Genomic DNA, 19490 nt, shown 5'->3' with positions numbered 1-19490 from the left:
AATGTAATTAACTCTAAAAAGTAAGAGTTAATATACTATTTAGTACCTAAATTTGGTTTTAATGGTCAATTTGGTACTAAGTATTTGTTTTGGGTCTCAATTTGGTACTTAAGTTTGGCTTTGGTACCTAAGTTTTTTTTTCAATTTGATACTTAGTTTTCTTTTTTTCTCAATCAAGTTCCTAAATTTATTTGCTACTAGAGTTTTTTGTACCCAATTAAGTGCCTATTTTTTTAAACTATAACATACGTGTCAAACATTCATTGGGCTACAGGATGTCGTTTGGTTTGGTACTAGACTAAACATTAAAGCCAAACTTGGGTACCAAGTGGGAAAAAAACTTAGGTACCAAAATGAAAATAAAAACCAAAATAAGGAACCAAATGACATATTAAACCAAAAATAAAAGATCCTATATACCATGCTCTCGAGTACTATTTACTAACTACTCGCTTTCTAATTGCACCTTTAAGCCCAACAAAAAAAGTTAAATTCTGCTATTAGTACATGTACTATATGTTAGTTATGAATTTAGTCCCTATATTTTAATTTTTTTCAATTTTAGTTTTATACTTTTTGAAATTTAAAATTCGATGTTGACCAAATGGTAGTTGTTAAACACAAAGTTAATTTCTATTAATTCCAAAACTTCATCTAGCAAACATGTTATCACATGTTTAATGTTACGTCAACTTTTTATTTCCTCATATTACTAAAAAAAAACACTAATTATTTGATTTAACGATTGTTGTCTAACCGAAATTTCAAATTTTGGTAAGCATAGGAACTTAGAATGATCATATTAGAAAACACATACTAAATCTACAACTTTACTCATAATACATAACTAATAATAGAAATTAACCCGAATGATTTAATCGCTACTATTTTGGGTTACGACTAAATTTTAGATTTCAAAAAGTAAATAGACTAAAAATAATATTTCAAAATGTACATGATCAAAATTTACATGGACTAAATCCACAACTTACACATAATACAATGACTAATAACATAATTTAACTAATCCAAAACTATAAAAAAAAATGGGCAAACTACACTGGTAGTCATCCAACTATTACTAAATTTATTTTTTGGTCACCCAACTATTCGACATTTTTATTTTTTGGTCACTAGCAGTTAAATTACTAACAAAAAGATAACTTGATAACTTTTAAAATTGACATAATCACAACTTTAACCCTAATATTTATACATTATGTCAAACTAGTCTTGATTCTAAAAAAATTAAACTTCAACATTCACAGATTATATAATTTCATTTTTTTTTTGTAGTTTTACTTCTGTTTGTGACATTGAGGAATAAATCTAAAAGAATGAAAAAGATGAAAATTATTATCTTAGTTCTTTCAGTGTTTCCATTTTTTGTATTTTATCAAATTTAGTTGATAAATTTATTTATTTTTAAAGCTTTTCAGGTGAGAGGGTCGCAAAAGAAAAGAAAAGAAAAGGCCAAGTTACACAATGTGTAAATGTTGAGGGTTAAAATTGCTATTCTTCCTATCTTAAAAAGCTGTCACATTATCTTCTGGTTAGCTATTTAACAATTGATGACCAAAAAAGATAAAATTAAATAGTAGGTGATCATTTTGTAACTTTCTATAATTAGGTAGCTGAAAAGAAATTTACTAATAATTGAGTGACTAACGGTGTATTTTACACAGAAATTTACCCATATTTTAAAAGGCTAATATATTATTTGACATCTAAGTTTGGTTTCAATGTTTAATTTTGTACCTAAGTTTTTTTCTCACTTTCGCAATTGGGTTTGACTCCAATGTTAATTTTGGTACCTAAATTTTTTTTTTATTTTGATACTTGAGGTTTATTTTTTTCTAATTTGGTACCTAAGTTTGACTTTAACGTTTAATTTAGTACTGATTTTTTATTTGTCACAATTAAACACCTATACTTTTTTAATACAGAATACACGTAAAATCATCATTGGGCCACATGATGTCGTTTGAATTGAGTATCAAATTGAACTTTAAAGTCAAAATAGGTACTCAATCGAAAAAAAAACTCGGATACCAAATTAATCTTTGAAGCCAAATTTAGATACAGAATGGTACATTAACCCTATTTTAAATTGGTACCTAAATTTCAACTCGAGAGCTCGAGTAAGCTCCCTGGCTTATAATAAACTGGGGACTGAGGAGAAAAAAAAACATGCACGGGGTTCCCCTGGATCCACGTTAGAATGTAGTCGGTGCGGGTCAGATCCGTCTTTCCGCCATTGTTATCGAGCTTTGACAAGCTTAAACCCAAGCATTCCACATCTGCTATTTTTCATCTCATCTCGTCCCTCCTTTTTTTTTTGGTTCTTAGCCAAATCTGTTCTAAATAACGCTCAAGATTACCGTACAAATCCATTTATAAAAAGCAGTGGATAACATGTTTTTGAACACCGGGAAAAAAGATAAAGCAATGGAAGATCCAAGCCACCGAAAGGAGCGGAGAATCATCAATACAATTCGTCTTTTATAATTTCCTATAAATTAATCTAATTTCCACCCCCTAAAATTCAATCTCGATTCTCAACTCTGTTTACTTTCTTAATCATCTCAGCAAAAAGGTAACTACGATTCTTGATTTTTCTCTCGGATTTGAATTTGAATTTGTTCTACATTTTGTCTTTAGATCTGATTTGTTCTTATATTACTAAAGACCAAATTAAAGATCATATTACTAATCAATCCAGAAATTGCTTGATTTAATTTCTTAGGTGATGTTTGTTTTGCTGCATTTTGTTTAAAATCGGTATGATTACGTGGTGTAACGATGATGAAAAGTATTAAATCGAAAAAGTACGAGGATTTAAATTTTTTTCATGTAATTGTGTTGATAGTTTCTTTGAACTATTAATCTGTTTAAGATTATTATGACTTTATGTTGTGTTAATTTTATTGATGTCCATCAAAAATTTTCATTCGAGTGGAATTTTATCGAATCTGATATGAATGCGATGAAGTGCAGATATGGATACTTTCTTATTCACTTCCGAATCCGTCAACGAAGGTCATCCCGACAAGATATGCGACCAGGTTTCTGATGCCATCCTCGATGCTTGCTTAGAACAGGACCCGGAAAGCAAAGTAGCTTGCGAGACTTGCACAAAGACGAACATGGTTCTGGTGTTCGGTGAGATCACGACCAAGGCCAAAGTTAACTACGAGAAAATCATTCGGGATACTTGTAGAGGTATCGGGTTCACATCCGCAGATGTTGGCCTTGATGCTGATAAATGCAATGTTCTAGTTAATATCGAGCAACAGAGCCCCGATATCGCTCAAGGAGTTCACGGTCATCTCACGAAGAAACCCGAGGAAATTGGTGCCGGTGACCAAGGTCACATGTTCGGTTATGCCACTGATGAAACTCCTGAGTTGATGCCTCTAACACATGTGCTTGCAACTAAGCTTGGTGCTAAGCTCACGGAAGTAAGAAAGAACAAGACGTGTCCGTGGTTGAGGCCCGACGGTAAGACCCAAGTGACTGTCGAGTATCAAAATGATGATGGAGCCACGGTCCCTGTTCGTGTTCATACAGTTCTCATTTCGACTCAACACGATGAGACTGTCACCAATGAGAAGATTGCCGCGGACTTGAAAGAGCATGTCATTAAGCCTGTTATTCCGGCAAAGTACCTTGATGACAAAACCATTTTCCACCTCAACCCTTCCGGTAGGTTCGTTATTGGTGGACCTCATGGAGATGCAGGTCTCACTGGCCGGAAAATTATAATTGATACCTATGGTGGTTGGGGCGCTCATGGTGGAGGTGCCTTCTCGGGAAAGGATCCTACGAAGGTAGACCGAAGTGGTGCATACATTGTTAGGCAAGCGGCAAAGAGTGTTGTGGCTTCAGGGCTTGCACGTCGTTGTATCGTGCAAGTATCTTACGCAATTGGTGTTCCCGAACCATTGTCGGTTTTTGTCGACACGTATAAGACTGGCAAGATCTCGGATAAGGAAATTTTGGAACTAATCAAGAAGAATTTCGATTTTAGGCCAGGAATGATCTCAATCAATCTAGACTTGAAGAGAGGAGGCAGGTTTAGGTACCAAAAGACCGCCGCTTATGGTCATTTCGGACGTGATGACCCCGATTTCACTTGGGAGATCGTTAAGCCTCTTAAGCCCAATGCATAAAACATGGTTTAGCTCGATAAGTTTTCGGGAAATAGTTGCTATCGTAGCTGTGATTCCGGTATACTCGACGAGGAATAAAGATACTTTGGATGCATACATACATACGCGTGTTCATAAATACGTACACACATATACGTACATTGTAATAAAGATATTTTGGATGCATACATACGCGTGTTCATAAATACGTACACACATACGTACATTGTAATTTGTTTTCATTTTAGGGCATAATTTGTTTTACCAATGGTTCATGCTTCTTGCAAAGGATTTTATAGTGTGTATTGTTCAATATATATGTATATATATCTTTTAATTCAAATACAATATATATTACGAAGTGTAAGTGTCGGATATAAGAATAAGGTTTCTTTTCAATTTCAGGTATGTTTATTTTCTTTTAAGAGTTTGTAATATATATTTAGAACATCCTAGAAGAATTAAATATTCATTAGATCTGTTCATGGATTGGATTAAGTCGTGATATAAAATATTTTTCTTTGAATTGGATTAAATTTACTATTCATTTGAAATTGGAAAATATAAACCAAAACCGATCTTCTCGACCATAAACTATTATTTTAGAACTAAATTGGATTGATCGGGCGCACCATGAATCAGTCGAGGTGCTAATCTAGAATAAATGATTAGACTGGTTGATGTGAGAACCTTGGATTGATTGAATTAATTTTTTTAACAAATTATTCAATTGAATTAGATAAATTTATTGAACCGATGAAACCAAAAATTATAATTTAACCTATTAAAAGCTTTACCGTAAACATATTACTTGAATCTCATTTTAAAAAGAAAAAAAAAACGACACAGAGTTTGGATTTTATATAAGACATGAAATTATAGCATGCTCCATACTCGAGTTGGTACTCATCGGATTGACTCATCAGACACAAAAAGGAATTCTGTTAGAAAATAAAAAGATTTGGTAAAAGTGTTATAAGAGATAAAATTACATTTGATCTAATTTATTTAAAAAATAAGTAAATTAGTTCTTATTTGTTTGATCAAATAGTAAATTAGTATTTTCTATTAAAAATTTCATTTATTTTTACTGTTAAAAATTGGTGTAGCTGACAGAATAACCAAGAACTACATGCAAGGTGCTCGTATACTTCATGCAAATGTACATAAAATAATTTTTAACAGTTAAAATAAATAAAAATTTTAACAGAATAATCAGTTTATTCTTTGATTAGACATATAAAAATTAATTTATATATCTTTTAAAATATATACAATATTACTTTTAGTACAAAAATTCCCATAGAAATTATTAAGTCGGTATATAGTAATTCTAGATTTATATATGTGTATATTAACTAGCATGAATTTTTCCCTTTTTTTGGAAAATAAAAATACCAAATTTTCATGGCCAAGAGATAGATTTGGTCGGTGAAAAGATGTGAGAGAGTGTGGGATGCGAATTTTTCTTTTTAAAAAATATATATTTATTTATTTTTAGTTATAAAATATTTTTAAATATAAATTATTATTTTTAGTCTTAATATTTTCAACCATTTAATATTTTCTGCATTATATGTTTTGATTATATCTGTTCTTTTTGATACTATGTCTCTCAACTCATAAATAGGAGGATAATGTGTTTCAGTGCACTCAAGATAAGACTCAATTGACACATTCATTAGTTTTTTTAAACAATTTCTAGTCATGATTTCTAGGATGGTCGAAAGTATTAAAATTTTAAAAAATATATATTTTGTATTTTTAAAAATATTTTTAATTAAAATTAATATATATAAATAAATAAATAAAAATACACTCCAAGGCAACCAGCCTATTACCGACAGAATAGTGGCACTATGTATTGTTCAATGTCCCCAATTTGCCCTTTAAATTTCAACATTCAATTTTTTTATTGTTTAATATTCAATAATATATATTTATATATTACTTATTATAACTCGCCACTATGCACATTGTGCATCAAGATGGTACCGATAGATGTATCGTTTTTATTTTAGTATTGATATATATCAGTAACGACATGTTTTGATATACCGTTTTAAGTTTATTAATATTTTATATATATATAAATTTTAATTTTAATTTGTATAATAAATTATATATAATATATACCTACAAATATATCTTAATTATTTCTGTGTAAATATATTTTTATATAAATATAAATTTTAAAATTATTAATTAGGGTAAGCTATAACAGTAATTTCGTATCAATAATCAATCATAATAATTAGGGTAAATTACAGTCAAAGTTATTAAACTATTAGTAAGTTTACGTTTTGGTGACTCAACTTCAAAAAGCTGCAAAATGATTATTGAACTATTCAAAAAGTTACATTTAAATCACTGGGCTGTTAAAAACTTTTTCCATTTAAAATGTTATAATCAAGCCTTCTTTATTTGCGGTATCTGCTCCAATCGAAAGCTTTCATTCCTCTTTTCCTTTACAGTTCAATTTTTTCCTATGAAATAACTTTGAACATTACGAATCTGTGAACCAAAATATAAACAACTTTCTTTTTTGATCTCCGATACTAATTGTCAAATAGATTTGGATTGAAAGTATGTTATTTTACTCGTTAATGGGTACTGATCCATTATTATGATTGTCGAATCATGGCTTGGAGGTTGCTAGTTGGGCTTTTTATAGAAAGAAAAACCTTAATAGCAAGTAACTCAAATAAAAACTTTCAAAGAGTTCAGTAACATTTTATAACTTTTAAAATTTAAGTGATCAAAACGTAAACTTATTAATAATTTAGTGGCATTGGATGTAGTTTACCCTTAACTACACAAAAAATCAATTATTACTATAATGATCTTTTAACATAATACTAATTACTGTAAGGCTTAATTCATAATTTGGTACCTGAGTTTGGAGTTTTTTTTTTCTAATGTGGTATTTTTGTTATTTTCTTGTTCAATACAGTACCCGTTTTTGACAAAAGTTATATATTTTGGTAAAAAAATAACAATATTAAATTTTTAGTATTTAATTCAGATTTTATTGTTGAATTGATGAAAATTTATAATTAATTAATAATATTAACAATTAATTTTCATCATATCAACTCTAAAATATGAATTAAATCACATCCATTGGATTGCATTTGACAAATTAAGTAAATTCGCAATTAATACTAATTTTTTTCTATTAACAAAATCATGAAAAATTAAAACATGTTAATATTAACAATTAATTTTCATCAAATCTACCCTAAAACCCGAATTAAACACTAAAAATATAATATTGTTACTTTTGAGTACCAAAATATATAAATCTTGTTAGATACAAATACCAAATTGGACTAAGAAAATACATATACCACATTAGAAAAAGCGTCAAACTCGAGTACCAAATGGTATATCAAGTCTTATCGTAATGATTTAAAAAATAATATTCAATGATTAGTTTTTTTTTTCTTTAAATATTTTGGTATAGGATAAGACAATATTAAATTCTAATTAAATCTAAAATTGAGTCAAATCAAATATCTAAATGATATTCAATGATTGTTTTTTGATACAGTGTTTAGAATTATCCATAGCTCCTCCTCAACTCTTAAATAAAAAGATAATGCATTTCAGCACACTTAAACTCACGTTCTCTTACACTAACAATAATACCGATACTAACCGAAATAAGACTCAATCGAAATAAATATTGAATTTTTATCCACTCCATCTCGGTTATGATTCTTACTATATTGTTTTCTTGTAATACAAATTGCTTTAGGTGGATCTAAGACCATACATTTGAACAAACAAAAAAGACAAATCAATTTAAATGACTTTGATCCGTACCCAAGCTGGGCCGATGTGGAAAATCTCAAATTTTCATGATGCGATCTTATGTGGGCACAAAGTACATAAAGATTTAATTATATAAAAATAATTAAAATACAAAATAAAATTGCTATATAAATGCACGAATGGCTTTTATGTCATTTCTTAATCATATTAGTGTTGGATTGACTCGTAACCTCAATTTAAATAATGATATATATGATCTAATTTTAGTTTTAATCCCTCTATTATCTTAAAATTTAAGATAAAAGCATTTGGCCAATCATGGTTGAATAGTTTTCTTGTGACTCTAAACGTAATTAAGTCAAGTTGAGCTTGAATTGTAGCAAATGGGAGGCTCAATACTCTATTCGAGCTTGATTGAATATCAATTTTTAAGTTTGAGCTCGACTCAATGCATAATTGAGCTATTCAAATTTGAGCCTTTTTTTTAGTCGAACTCGAATAGCTTGCGAGCATCAATATCTTCTTTTTTAACCCCAAGTCTTGGGACCTTAAAAGCCTAAATTTGAGTCTCATCTTATGTAAACCGTATGTGGAATCACACGTTGATCTTGTCCAAATATATTCATTTATTGTAAAAATTTACTAACTTCACTATATATAAATATATTTAACCAAAGTTTATAAGAAAAAACCGATCTAGAAATTATATATATTTCTATCTGACACTCATATTTAAATCCGAGTAAACCAAAATCAAAATTAAACACAATTCCCCATGCAAGATACATGATGACCTACACTATTTAACAAGCTTCCTATGTTCAAAACACAAAAAGACTCCATAACTCTCATTTCCATTCACAAAATTTTTACTGAAAAAGAAAAATCACAATGTGACCCACTAAGATCTTGTAGTTGAAGGAGGAAAAATAAGGGTAAATTACACTCAAGGTCATTAAACTATTAGTAAATTTATATTTTTGTTACTCAACTTCAAAAAATTACAAAATAATCATTAAACTATTCAAAAGCTTTATTTTAGTTCCAAACAATCATTTGATAAATGGTACGACGGTTGGATCAATACCCATCAATGAGTAAAAGAGCATATTCTAAATCTAAGTTTATATGACAGTTAGTGTCGAGAATCGAAGAAGAAAGTTGTTTGGATTTTGGTTCGTAAATTCGTAATGTTCAAAGCTATTTAATAAAAAGTAACTGAACTATAGAAGAGAAAGAGAAAAAAAAGCTTTCGACTGGTGTAGGAGGTGCAATCAGAGAAGGTTACACAAACAACGATTTTAACAGTCCAATGACTTAAAAAAATTCAATGACCATTTCATAATTTTTTTTTAAAATTAAGTGACTAAAACGTAAACTATAGTTTTGCAAAAAAGAAAAATATACCCGAAATTTGCCGGTGCATTTGTCACAGCCCACCTTAGCATTTATATATACACTTAAAATCAATCAGAATTTTCCTTCAACACATTGAGTTTTCTGTTTTGCTCTGATCTTAAGCTTTTTTTTAATGGCTGCCATTCTCTTAATATTTCTTCTTATGCTATCGTTTCCTTCAATGAATGCCGGTTCGCCGCCATCGCCGGGATACTGGCCTAGCACTAAATTCCGGCCGATGAGCTTTCATTATGCGTTTAAAAGCCTTTGGGGTTTTAGCCATCAAAGTTTAGATCAAAACGCATTAACAATCTGGCTCGATAGAACTTCAGGTGGTTGTTGTTTGCTTGTTTTTGCTTTTTTCAAGTAAATTCAATGCTGCTCCAGCATGAAACTTTCTGGTTAAATTCTAGTTTCAAATCCCTCTATTATACTTAAAATCGAGATTTTTTTACTATATTTTAATTTAGTATAGTTTGATTGATCTATTTTTGTAATCTCTTTTAGTTAGTCCAAATAATTAAATGCAGTCAAAGGGTAGATGGTAACGAGGCCCTTAAGTTTTTTTTTTTAATTTAGTTATGTCCCCAAAAAAATTTAAAATCTCCTATTAAGTCTTTTAAATATTTTAAATTTTTTAATTAAATCCCTTCAAAATTTTTGTCAATTCTTATTAAGTCTTTAAAATTTTTGAAAGTTTTAATTAGACCTACCAAAATTTTTAAACATTCTCATTAAATCCTCCAATATCCTTTGAAAATTTTAGTGGAACTCTTCTCCCAAATCTTAACACCATGATTCACCACTAAATACTGTTAACTATTATCGATTGAAATGTTGACGTCGATTAATCTTAAAATTGCTATAAAGAAATCTATATCAACATGATTAGTGACGGAATGTGTCATTAAGTTTTGGGAGCTTAATCAAAATTTTCAAAAATTTTAGGATTTAATTAATTTTTTTTAAAATGAGATGTTTAATGAGAATTTTCAAAAACATTTAAGGGTCTAATTAATATTTTCAAGACTTTCGGATAGCTTAATTAGAATTTTCAAAAAAAATTACAGACTTAAATAAAATTTTCAAAAATTCTGAATGGCATAATAAAAATTTTTAACTCAGGGCCAAGTCCTTATTCTCATTATAAAAAAAATCAAATTACATCAAATTAAAGTATAAAAATTAAATCCTAAATTTAAACATAATAAAAGGACCAAAACCAGAATTTTACCATCATGATCATCCAAATCTGATATTTTTCTTTGTTTTATTACTGGTTTTTTTTTCAGGAAGCGGGTTCAAGTCGGATCGCCCATTTCGTTCGGGTTATTTTGGTGCGTCTATTAAAGTTCATCCTGGTTACACTGCAGGGGTCATCACAGCTTTCTATGTGAGAATTCAATTCTTCTTTATTGAAAAAAAAATAAAAAATCTTTCATTTTTTTTATTGAATTAGAATTGAATCGAATTATATTTTTATTTTATTTAAGAACTCAATATTTCTTATATTCTCGATTTTAGATCTTGTAAATAGAAAAATAATCACTAAGAGAGCTTCTCTCTTTTTTCCGGTCTAACTTGACTTGATCTAAGAATAATCTGAACCCAACTTGCTACAATATTAACAGGGACAAAGCCTTAGAGAATTTTTCTTTTGAAAATTTTAGTTATACCTATGTGTTGCTGATCTCTAATAGACAAATGATCGAACACATGGCAGCTATCAAACAGTGAAGTTCATCCGGGATTCCATGACGAAGTGGACATTGAATTCCTCGGAACCACATTCGGGAAACCTTATACTTTGCAGACAAATGTGTATATCAGAGGGAGTGGAGATGGCGAAATAATCGGAAGGGAAATGAAATTTCATCTTTGGTTTGATCCTACGCAAGATTTTCATCACTACGCCATTTTTTGGAGTCCTAAGGAAATCATGTAAGTAATTAGAAAGGGATAAACTATCATTTAGTCCTTAAATTTAGTAACTTCTTTTGCACTTTAGTTCTTGAATTTTTTTTCCTACATTAATCCCAAAATCTGACGAATTTTTTTTCCCAATTTGGTCCTTGAACTTACAATCTCTTCTCCTATCCTTAAATCTAGACCTCTTTTATATAAAAAGGACACATTGAAAAGAAAACTCCAATAGTAAAAAAAAAAGCAGTTTAGCCTAGTTGATTCATGTAATCACATCTTTGAAATGATATTCATTCAATCTAGGGCTCAATTCCAATCAGGGGTGAATTTAAGGAAGGTAGGCAAGGGCTTTCGCCCCCTTCAAATGAAAAAAAAATGATTTTTTTAATCCCCTAATAAATGATAGAATTAAAAGTTACTATATAGTAAAATTACACTTTAACCCCCTAAAATGAAAATATTTTTATTTAGTAATTTCAAAAGTAATTATATCATAATTTAATACAAGATAAAATAGCACATTAACCTCACAAAAAAATATAGTTCAATTCGGCCCCTAAAAATGTTTCTGAATTCGTCCCTAATTCCAACATTTGCAATCCTTTTCCCTACCTCGGCCCGAAGTCCCTACTAATTTCTTTTTATTTTTAAAGGCATTCTATCTATTGACTTATATGATATTTTATGAACTAGATTCCTAGTAGATGATGTGCCTATAAGAAGGTACCAAAGGAAAAGTGATGCAACATTCCCTTTAAGGCCAATGTGGTTATATGGTTCAATATGGGATGCTTCATCATGGGCAACTGAAGATGGCAAATATAAAGCTGATTACAATTACCAACCCTTTGTTGCAAAGTTCACCAATTTCAAAGCTGGCGGTTGCTCGGCTTACTCGTCACCTCGGTGCCGCCCGGTCTCTGCCTCGCCTCATCGATCCGGCAGGTTAACCATGCAACAATATAAAGCAATGAAATGGGTTCAAAGGTACCATTTGGTCTATGATTATTGCAAGGACCCCAAAAGGAACCATGCATTAACCCCAGAGTGTTGGAATTAACTTTTGAAATGAACTTAAATGGTAGCTTTGTGGGAAGAAAATATAGAAAAAAAATATAAAAATAAAAGATAAAAAGGAGATTAGAAATGGGAATCATTTGGTTTTTGTGTGTTGTTCTAATTTTCATTTTTCTTAATAAATGTAAAAGTTTTTTTTTGGGGCTTTTAAAAAATTTCTTTGTATTATAATAAAATTATGGTAAATTTATTTGGTAGGTCCGTTTATTTTAAGGACTAGATTAAATTAATCTATGTACTTTATAAGAATCAAATAAGCTTAAATTTTAAATGAGTTAACATTTATTGTTTTTTTTAAAATTGTGAGTTATTATTTAATAGAGTTAATATTTTTAAAATTTTAAAAATTTTGCTAATAAGATTTTGTTTGTAGTAGAATTACAATTAAAAAAAATTCATGTCATTTTTTAAAAATAGTAAATGGTAGCTGATTGTGCTATTAAGATTAAATTGATGGATTTAATAATAGAAGGATTAATTTGATTTGATTCCTAAAATAGAGGGACCTTAAGGTGGTTTTACCTTTTTATTGTTCATTCTTTTTTCACACGTGGCATGTCCATCGTGGGCTCAGGATTTTGTCGACTCTTAGCTTTTTGCCACGTGTATGAAAACATTGTCAAAACAAAATTAAATGAAGTTAAATTAAAACTATCCACTTTGTTAGAAGATTAAGAGAAAAATCACAATGGACTAATTTCACTAAGAATCCTTAAACTATCACACAAATTTTAAATTGTTCTTTTAACTTTAAAATATTTTAATTAAATACTCAATTTATTGGTATTATATTAGTCATCCTAATGTTAATTCTGATATGATGTAAAGTATACTTAAAACACGCAGATTTATGTTTGTTCTTATAATAGTTACACGTGTTTACTGTTTGATTCAATCATGTTTGAGCTAGTGTGTAACACTCAAGCTAGTTGATGGACAGACAGAAGGATTTGATTAATACAATATTAATATTTTGAGGACTCAATTAGAATACCTTGAAGTTTGGAGACCAATTTATAAATGAAACCCATAGTTTGAGGATGCCTGATGAAATTAACCTATTCTAATATTAAATTATTATTTTTATTTCGTCACTCTCCTGTCCTCTCTTTCACTTTCTTGTTTTTTTTTTTTTCAAAATGTTAAACTGGTCGCCGGACCACCATCGCCGTTAGATTTGTTACCAGAATTTTCCGACAAATTAACGGTGACGAAATTCTATAATTTATGGAAAAAGAGACAGATTTAATGGAAATTTAAGCTCCTTAAAAACGATTTTTTTTATTAGTTATTTATGGGGAATTGATTCGATGCACGCCGTTCCATTGCCTTAATCTCTATCTCGATTTGTAAATCTAATCCTCAATTAGTTTCGATCCAAAATGTTCAAGAATTTTAAGAAAGGAGGGCAACGGAAGCCTTCCAAATCATCGGACTCATCAGCGGATGCATCTTCAAAGGGAATCGGTGCACCCGGGCCGGGTCCGACATCAAAATCTGGTGTTGGTGCACCAGTCCAGAACACCGTCGAACCTGTCTTTCCACCGCCGATGACCCACGTGGAACCCTTGCCTTTACTCGGAAAATCCCCCGCCGCGGAGAGACAGAACCTGTTCATGAGGAAATTACAGATTTGTTGCTTCCAATTCGATTTCACGGACACCTTGAAATCAGCCCGAGAAAAAGAAATCAAGCGGCAAACGCTGCTAGAACTCGTCGATTTCATCCAATCCGGTACAGGCAAAGTCGCGGAGGCTTGCCTCGGAGAGATGATCAAGATGGTCGGAGTCAACATCTTCCGATGCCTCCCGCCGGCGTCTCACGAGAGCTCGGGGACGGAAGTCGTGGATCCTGACGAAGAGGAAAACTATTCCGAACCCTCGTGGCAACATTTACAGATCGTTTACGAGCTTCTCTTGAGGTACGTCGTTTCATCTGATACGGACACTAACGTTGCCAAGCGATACATTGATCATACCTTTGTTTTAAAGCTGCTTGATTTGTTTGATACTGAAGATTTCAGGGAAAGAGAGTACATAAAAATGGTTCTTCATAGGATTTATGGTAAATTCATGGTGCATCGTCCTTTAATTAGGAAATCCATAAGCAACATATTCTATAGGTTTATCTATGAAACCGAGAGACATAGCGGTATGGGCGAGCTTTTAGAGATTCTAGGAAGTATTATCAATGGCTTCTCAATGCCTATGAGAGAAGAACATAAATTGTTCCTTATGAGAGCATTGATCCCTTTGCATAAGACTAAGCAGGTCGGTAATTATCATCAGCAATTGTCTTATTGTATAGTTCAGTTTGTTGACAAAGATTATAAGCTGGCTGATATGGTTATTAGAGGGCTGTTGAAGTATTGGCCATTGGTTAATTGTCAAAAGGAAGTTCTCTTCCTCGGGGAACTCGAGGAAGTGCTCGAAGAAACACAGTCCACAGAGTTCCAACGATGTATTGTTCCTCTTTTCCGAAAGATTGCACGTTGCCTTAATAGCCCTCATTTTCAGGTAACTCATTTTATGGCTTTTGTCTTTTGAATATTTCAACATGATTTTGCGAAATTGGCAATGGTTTGGGAACTTGAATGACCTTTAGGAATCGTTGGTATTCAGAATTGTGGAATTGTTTCTAGGATGTGAACATTGTTACTTCTTGTGGTTGTTGAAGCATAACCATTGGCTCATGCTGCAATGTGCTGCATACATTGTGTTTTATCATTTCTGATTTTTTTCGGAAAGTTGAACATTATACAATTTGCATTCGGTTTCACTCTTTCTGCATCCATTAAAAAAATAACCGTAGAGTAGCTCGGCCTCCAATAGAATCAGTTTTCTCCCATGGTGCCGTGTCTATACTCATTTGAATGCATTCCTCGGTCATGGTTTTGTTTTAGCTGATTTTCAATCATAAGAATTACAATACTAAAACTACCATGGAGGCCCCTATACTAAGAGTCAGATTGCATTTTGCCCCCTTTGCTCAAAAAATGGGCAAACTAGTCCCTGTATATTAGATCAAAGGGCAAACTGGTCCTTTTTGTTAAAACTTTCATCAATTTCTACTAATAAAAACTGGCATGGCTAAGGGATAACCAGACAATTACACCTAGCATGCCACTTGTACCACATTTTGACGTACAATGACCAGTTTTTAACAGTAGAAATGTATGAAATTTTTAATAGAAGGATCAATTTTCTCTTTGACTAATTTATTGAGATTAATTTGCCCATTTTTTGAGTAAAAGGGTAAAATGCAATTTGACTCCTAGTACAAAGGCCTTCATAGTATTTTTATAAAATACAATCAATTTCCTTTGCTTCATGTAATATCTTGCATAGTTGATTTTCAGTTGTCTTCTTCATTGTCTGTAGATACTGTTTGATTGTCGTGCAATCGGTTGTTTTTAGAATTTACGAGTAGATATATGGTTCTCAACAAATGATCGTTTTATTTACCATATGGTTCGATTGTGCTTAACTGATTCTTATTGAGCTAAGTTTCACACGCAATGGATTACTTTTATTAAAAAGTGTTTGATTCCAATGGTCACGGTTTATATTTGTTGGACCCGAGCAGGTTGCTATGGAGTTCTTGGTAAAAACTTGGTTTATTTAAAACTTGGTTTCGATCTTAGTAATACGATAACAACTTTCTTCACGGTTCTCCCTTAGACCATTTTGTATTACAGGTTGCAGAAAGAGCCCTCTTCTTCTGGAATAGCGAGCACATTGTGAGCTTAATCGCTGAGAACCGACAGGTAATATTACCAATCATCTTTGAGGCATTGGAGAAGAATATCCAAAGTCATTGGAACACTGAAGTTCATGGATTGACCGTGAACGTACGGAAAATGTTCTCGGAAATGGATGCTGAGTTAGTTAATGAGTGCCAGAAACAGCTTGCAGAGAAACAAGCCAAAGCCAGAGAGGTAGCAGAGCAACGAGAAATGACATGGAAGAAACTCGAAGATGCGGCAAGCAAGTAGTGGGAATGATTATGGGCTAACTGATTAATCTGAGCCAGAGGAAGGCTCGATGGATGTTCTGCTATTCCCTTCTCAATTTTGATGGTATTCTTCTTTTTCTTTTTCTTTTCTTTCCACGTATTTATATTTTGTTCGAATTTAATCATCCAAAACAGAACAGTGACGGATGTAATTAAAAAATGTATCGAATCTTGTTAGTAACATGCTGCTGATTAAATGATTTGTTAGGAACAACTTGTATTTTTTGGTTGTTCTTACAAAGAAGGATCAACTTTTATATTTTAGTTTGTATTTGCTAGAACTTGAAATATTTATTCATTCTTTAAGATAAAATGAGGATCAAATTATTGAAATTCAGGCATGCTGGATGTAAGACCAAATTTTGCCCGGGACCCAATAAAACCAAACCCAAATTAAACCTAGCCCATTACCCAGTTACAAGCCCAAACCCAATTTTGGCCCAACCTAATCCCATTACACTAGCCCAACCCGAACACACAAAAAAAAAAAACTTTAGCCACCTAGTGCCACCCCTATTGTCTGCCACCAGCACACCTGCTCCACTTACACCTGCAAAAGCCAAAAGAAGAAAAAAAATAAAAAGGGGCAGAAAAGAAGCAAGAAAACAAGGAAATAGGCAATAGCAAATTCATTGTATTTCGGTTATAAAGCCTGAAATCCCGAATTTTTTGAAAAAAAAACACGAATATGGAAATAAAAGAGAGGGAAGAGATTGTACTAAAAAAAAAGAAAAAAGAGGGAGGAGATCCAAAAATTATATCACACGCAAATTTTTCAAGGAATCAAATAGAAAAAAACACACCGAAGGTTGATCTCCGATTTTATTCTCTTTATTTTCGTTTTTCGTTTTCTTGCTTCTTTAATGTTTCTTTTATTTTTTATACAAATCTAATTAAACAAAGATACAAAAAAATGCAAATAAAATGAAAGAGGAGGGATTCTCACCAGATCCGGCCCCGTCGCCGCGTCGTCGGAGCCCTCCCCTCCGTTCGGCGTGGTTGAGTCAAAAAGGGGGGATCGATTGTATTTTGAAAAAAAATGTTTGTAAATAGGGGGCATTTTCTTTTGAAAAAAAGAAAAAAAAACAAAGAGAAAAAAAAAGCTTCAAAGTTTTCGACTTTTGTTTTAAGTTCTTGTTCATTTTGCTTTTTTTTTACTCTTATTTTATATTTATATACATATGCGACGAAGGAAAAGAAAGAAAAAGACTCACTGGAGTCGTTTGGCCTTCTCGTTGTCGGAAGAGCTCCTCCCCGATGTTACAACCGTTCTAATGAGAGGACAAAGTTTTTTTTAAAACATTTTTGGGCTAGGAGGGCTTGATCCTCAAATCCATCTGAAAAGGGGTAAAAAATGGGCCTTTTGCATTATCCGGCCACCGTGGATGGCGACGCTGTACCGACGACCGACGGCCTCTACGGTGGTCTGGTGACCGGACCTTGGCCGGATGTTTAGAGGGTGAGAGAGTTGAGAGCTTTCTCTCTATTTTGAAAAATGAATGTAGGATGGTAGGGTGGTGTTTTAACTTTTTTTTCTAATTCTTTAGTATATGTTCTTATTTGATACATTGTAGTCAGTTACATTGGCGAATTAGGTGAAGGTGCGGAAAGAGAGGGATTCGAACCCTCGGTAAACAAGAGTCTACATAGCAGTTCCAATGCTACGCCTTGAACCACTCGGCCATCTTTCCTACATAATTATTATGGCCGATACCCCGAGCGAATAGCGAGTTACTCAAAAAAATGATTTTTTTTATTATAAAAGAGAAATAAAATATGGTTTTAATTAATAATAAAACAAAGTAGCATGGGGGAGTGGGATCAGCTTTTTTGCTTGGGACCATGCACATGTTACCTTTAATTGGGTAATTTGCGCAATTGGTCCCCTCATTTGTGCTAGCCTTCAAGTGGGCCATATTTAAGTTTTTTATATTATTTTAAATTGGCCCTGCAGTCTGTGTGCTATTGCAATTTGCCCCCTTTGCGCGGTATTTTAAGATTTGGGGCATTTTCAATTTTAGACCTCGGACATTTATACGCAATTAATTTTAGCCCAAAATTCTGTTTCAATAATTTGTTTTACTTGTAAGATATCTCTTGGATTTTGTTACTTCTCTCAATTAAGTTTCAGTTATTCTTTTTAGAATAAATATGTTTCTACATATTATTTTGATTTTATACTTTTGTGATTATTATTTTTTTCTTTTCTTTTTTCACGTGCATATTTGTTTATATGAAATACCTTTATATTATTATTACTATTATATGTATATATTTATATAATATTACTAATAGTTTATTTTTTAGATTATTATGTATATACCATGTAAATATTTTAATATTATATTATGTATACATTTTATATATATATATATATATATATCTTTTAATATTGTATTTTTATTGTTTTGTATATGCCCTAATACTATATCGTTTATATATTTTTTATTTCCCATATTATCTTACGTTTATATATTTTTTAACTATATCATGTATATAATACTATTATATATCTATTTATGTAGTATTATTAATAGTTGTTTTTAATATTATGATTATTTTTAACATGTATGTATTATGTATTTAACTTCAATATTATATATCGTATATTTCTAATACTATTACGTTATTACTACTATTATATTATTATTATATTTTTACCCATTACTCTTTAAATACACTTATTTTACCTTTTACTCTTCACTCACTATATATATTGTTTACTTATCTATACGTTCACATACATATATATAATTTCACACATTATTCCAAAATTATTACTTGTATTATTACTATTAATAATATTATTATCTTCACTGTACTATCATTCTTTAGTCTTACATAATGATTGTTTATTTATTACTAGTTCTTTTTAATCTCGAATATTTCTTAGCTTATTCGTTATTGTCTTTTTATTCGTTTTATTCATTTATTTGTTACCTCGAAATAAGATATTTCGCAAATACAGGCAATATTAGGTGTTTGGTAATTCGGGGAATCGTGCCCTATCGTGCTGGGTTGCAATTTCCCGTTTGTTCGAAACAATTGAATATTCATTCGGTGTTCCACTCATGTCTTTTAAAAAATTTCATTAAAACGAAAGAGATGTTCGATATTTAGCAATTCATGGAATCGTGCCCTAACGTGTTG

At 31.3% G+C, this 19490-nt stretch overlaps 3 protein-coding genes, 1 long non-coding RNA gene and 1 other non-coding gene across 6 annotated transcripts; 3 read left to right on the top strand and 2 right to left on the bottom strand.

Annotated features, from left to right (window-relative positions):
- Positions 1 to 1452: 1452 nt before the first annotated feature.
- On the top strand, positions 1453 to 4511 carry LOC121209542 (S-adenosylmethionine synthase 1). The gene is made up of 2 exons (XM_041080340.1): positions 1453 to 2596; positions 2998 to 4511. Exon 2 carries the CDS (start codon positions 3000 to 3002, stop codon positions 4170 to 4172), a length of 1173 nt encoding a protein of 390 aa, XP_040936274.1. The 5' UTR covers positions 1453 to 2596; positions 2998 to 2999; the 3' UTR covers positions 4173 to 4511.
- Positions 4512 to 9356: 4845 nt separating this feature from the next.
- On the top strand, positions 9357 to 13313 carry LOC121209540 (probable xyloglucan endotransglucosylase/hydrolase protein 32). Its single transcript, XM_041080338.1, has 4 exons — positions 9357 to 9658; positions 10619 to 10719; positions 11050 to 11267; positions 11943 to 13313. The coding sequence occupies exons 1-4, from the start codon at positions 9460 to 9462 to the stop codon at positions 12307 to 12309; spliced, it is 885 nt and encodes a 294-aa protein (XP_040936272.1). The 5' UTR covers positions 9357 to 9459; the 3' UTR covers positions 12310 to 13313.
- A 111-nt stretch (positions 13314 to 13424) lies between these two features.
- Positions 13425 to 16599, top strand: LOC121209539 (serine/threonine protein phosphatase 2A 57 kDa regulatory subunit B' beta isoform). 2 transcript variants are annotated; one of them, XM_041080337.1, is made up of 3 exons: positions 13440 to 14247; positions 14680 to 14842; positions 16024 to 16599. In XM_041080337.1, exons 1-3 carry the CDS (start codon positions 13709 to 13711, stop codon positions 16318 to 16320), a joined length of 999 nt encoding a protein of 332 aa, XP_040936271.1. In that variant the 5' UTR covers positions 13440 to 13708; the 3' UTR covers positions 16321 to 16599. The 2 variants fall into 2 exon arrangements, with proteins under 2 accessions (XP_040936270.1, XP_040936271.1); XM_041080336.1 differs by having other exon boundaries at positions 13425 to 14842.
- A 206-nt stretch (positions 16600 to 16805) lies between these two features.
- LOC121209541 (uncharacterized) lies at positions 16806 to 17833 on the bottom strand. Its single transcript, XR_005904648.1, has 2 exons — positions 17555 to 17833; positions 16806 to 16890 (listed from the first exon to the last, which is right to left on the bottom strand). It is a non-coding gene; the product is annotated as an uncharacterized lncRNA (long non-coding RNA).
- Positions 17834 to 17944: 111 nt separating this feature from the next.
- TRNAS-GGA (transfer RNA serine (anticodon GGA)) lies at positions 17945 to 18031 on the bottom strand. Its single transcript has one exon. It is a non-coding gene; the product is annotated as a tRNA-Ser (tRNA).
- Between the last annotated feature and the right edge of the window lie 1459 nt (positions 18032 to 19490).

This window comes from Gossypium hirsutum, chromosome A11 (genome assembly GCF_007990345.1).
Source record: "Gossypium hirsutum isolate 1008001.06 chromosome A11, Gossypium_hirsutum_v2.1, whole genome shotgun sequence".
NCBI lineage: Eukaryota > Viridiplantae > Streptophyta > Magnoliopsida > Malvales > Malvaceae > Gossypium > Gossypium hirsutum.
The sequence above is the reverse complement of the archived record's forward strand: the minus strand, read 5'-3'. Positions and strand labels throughout refer to the sequence as shown.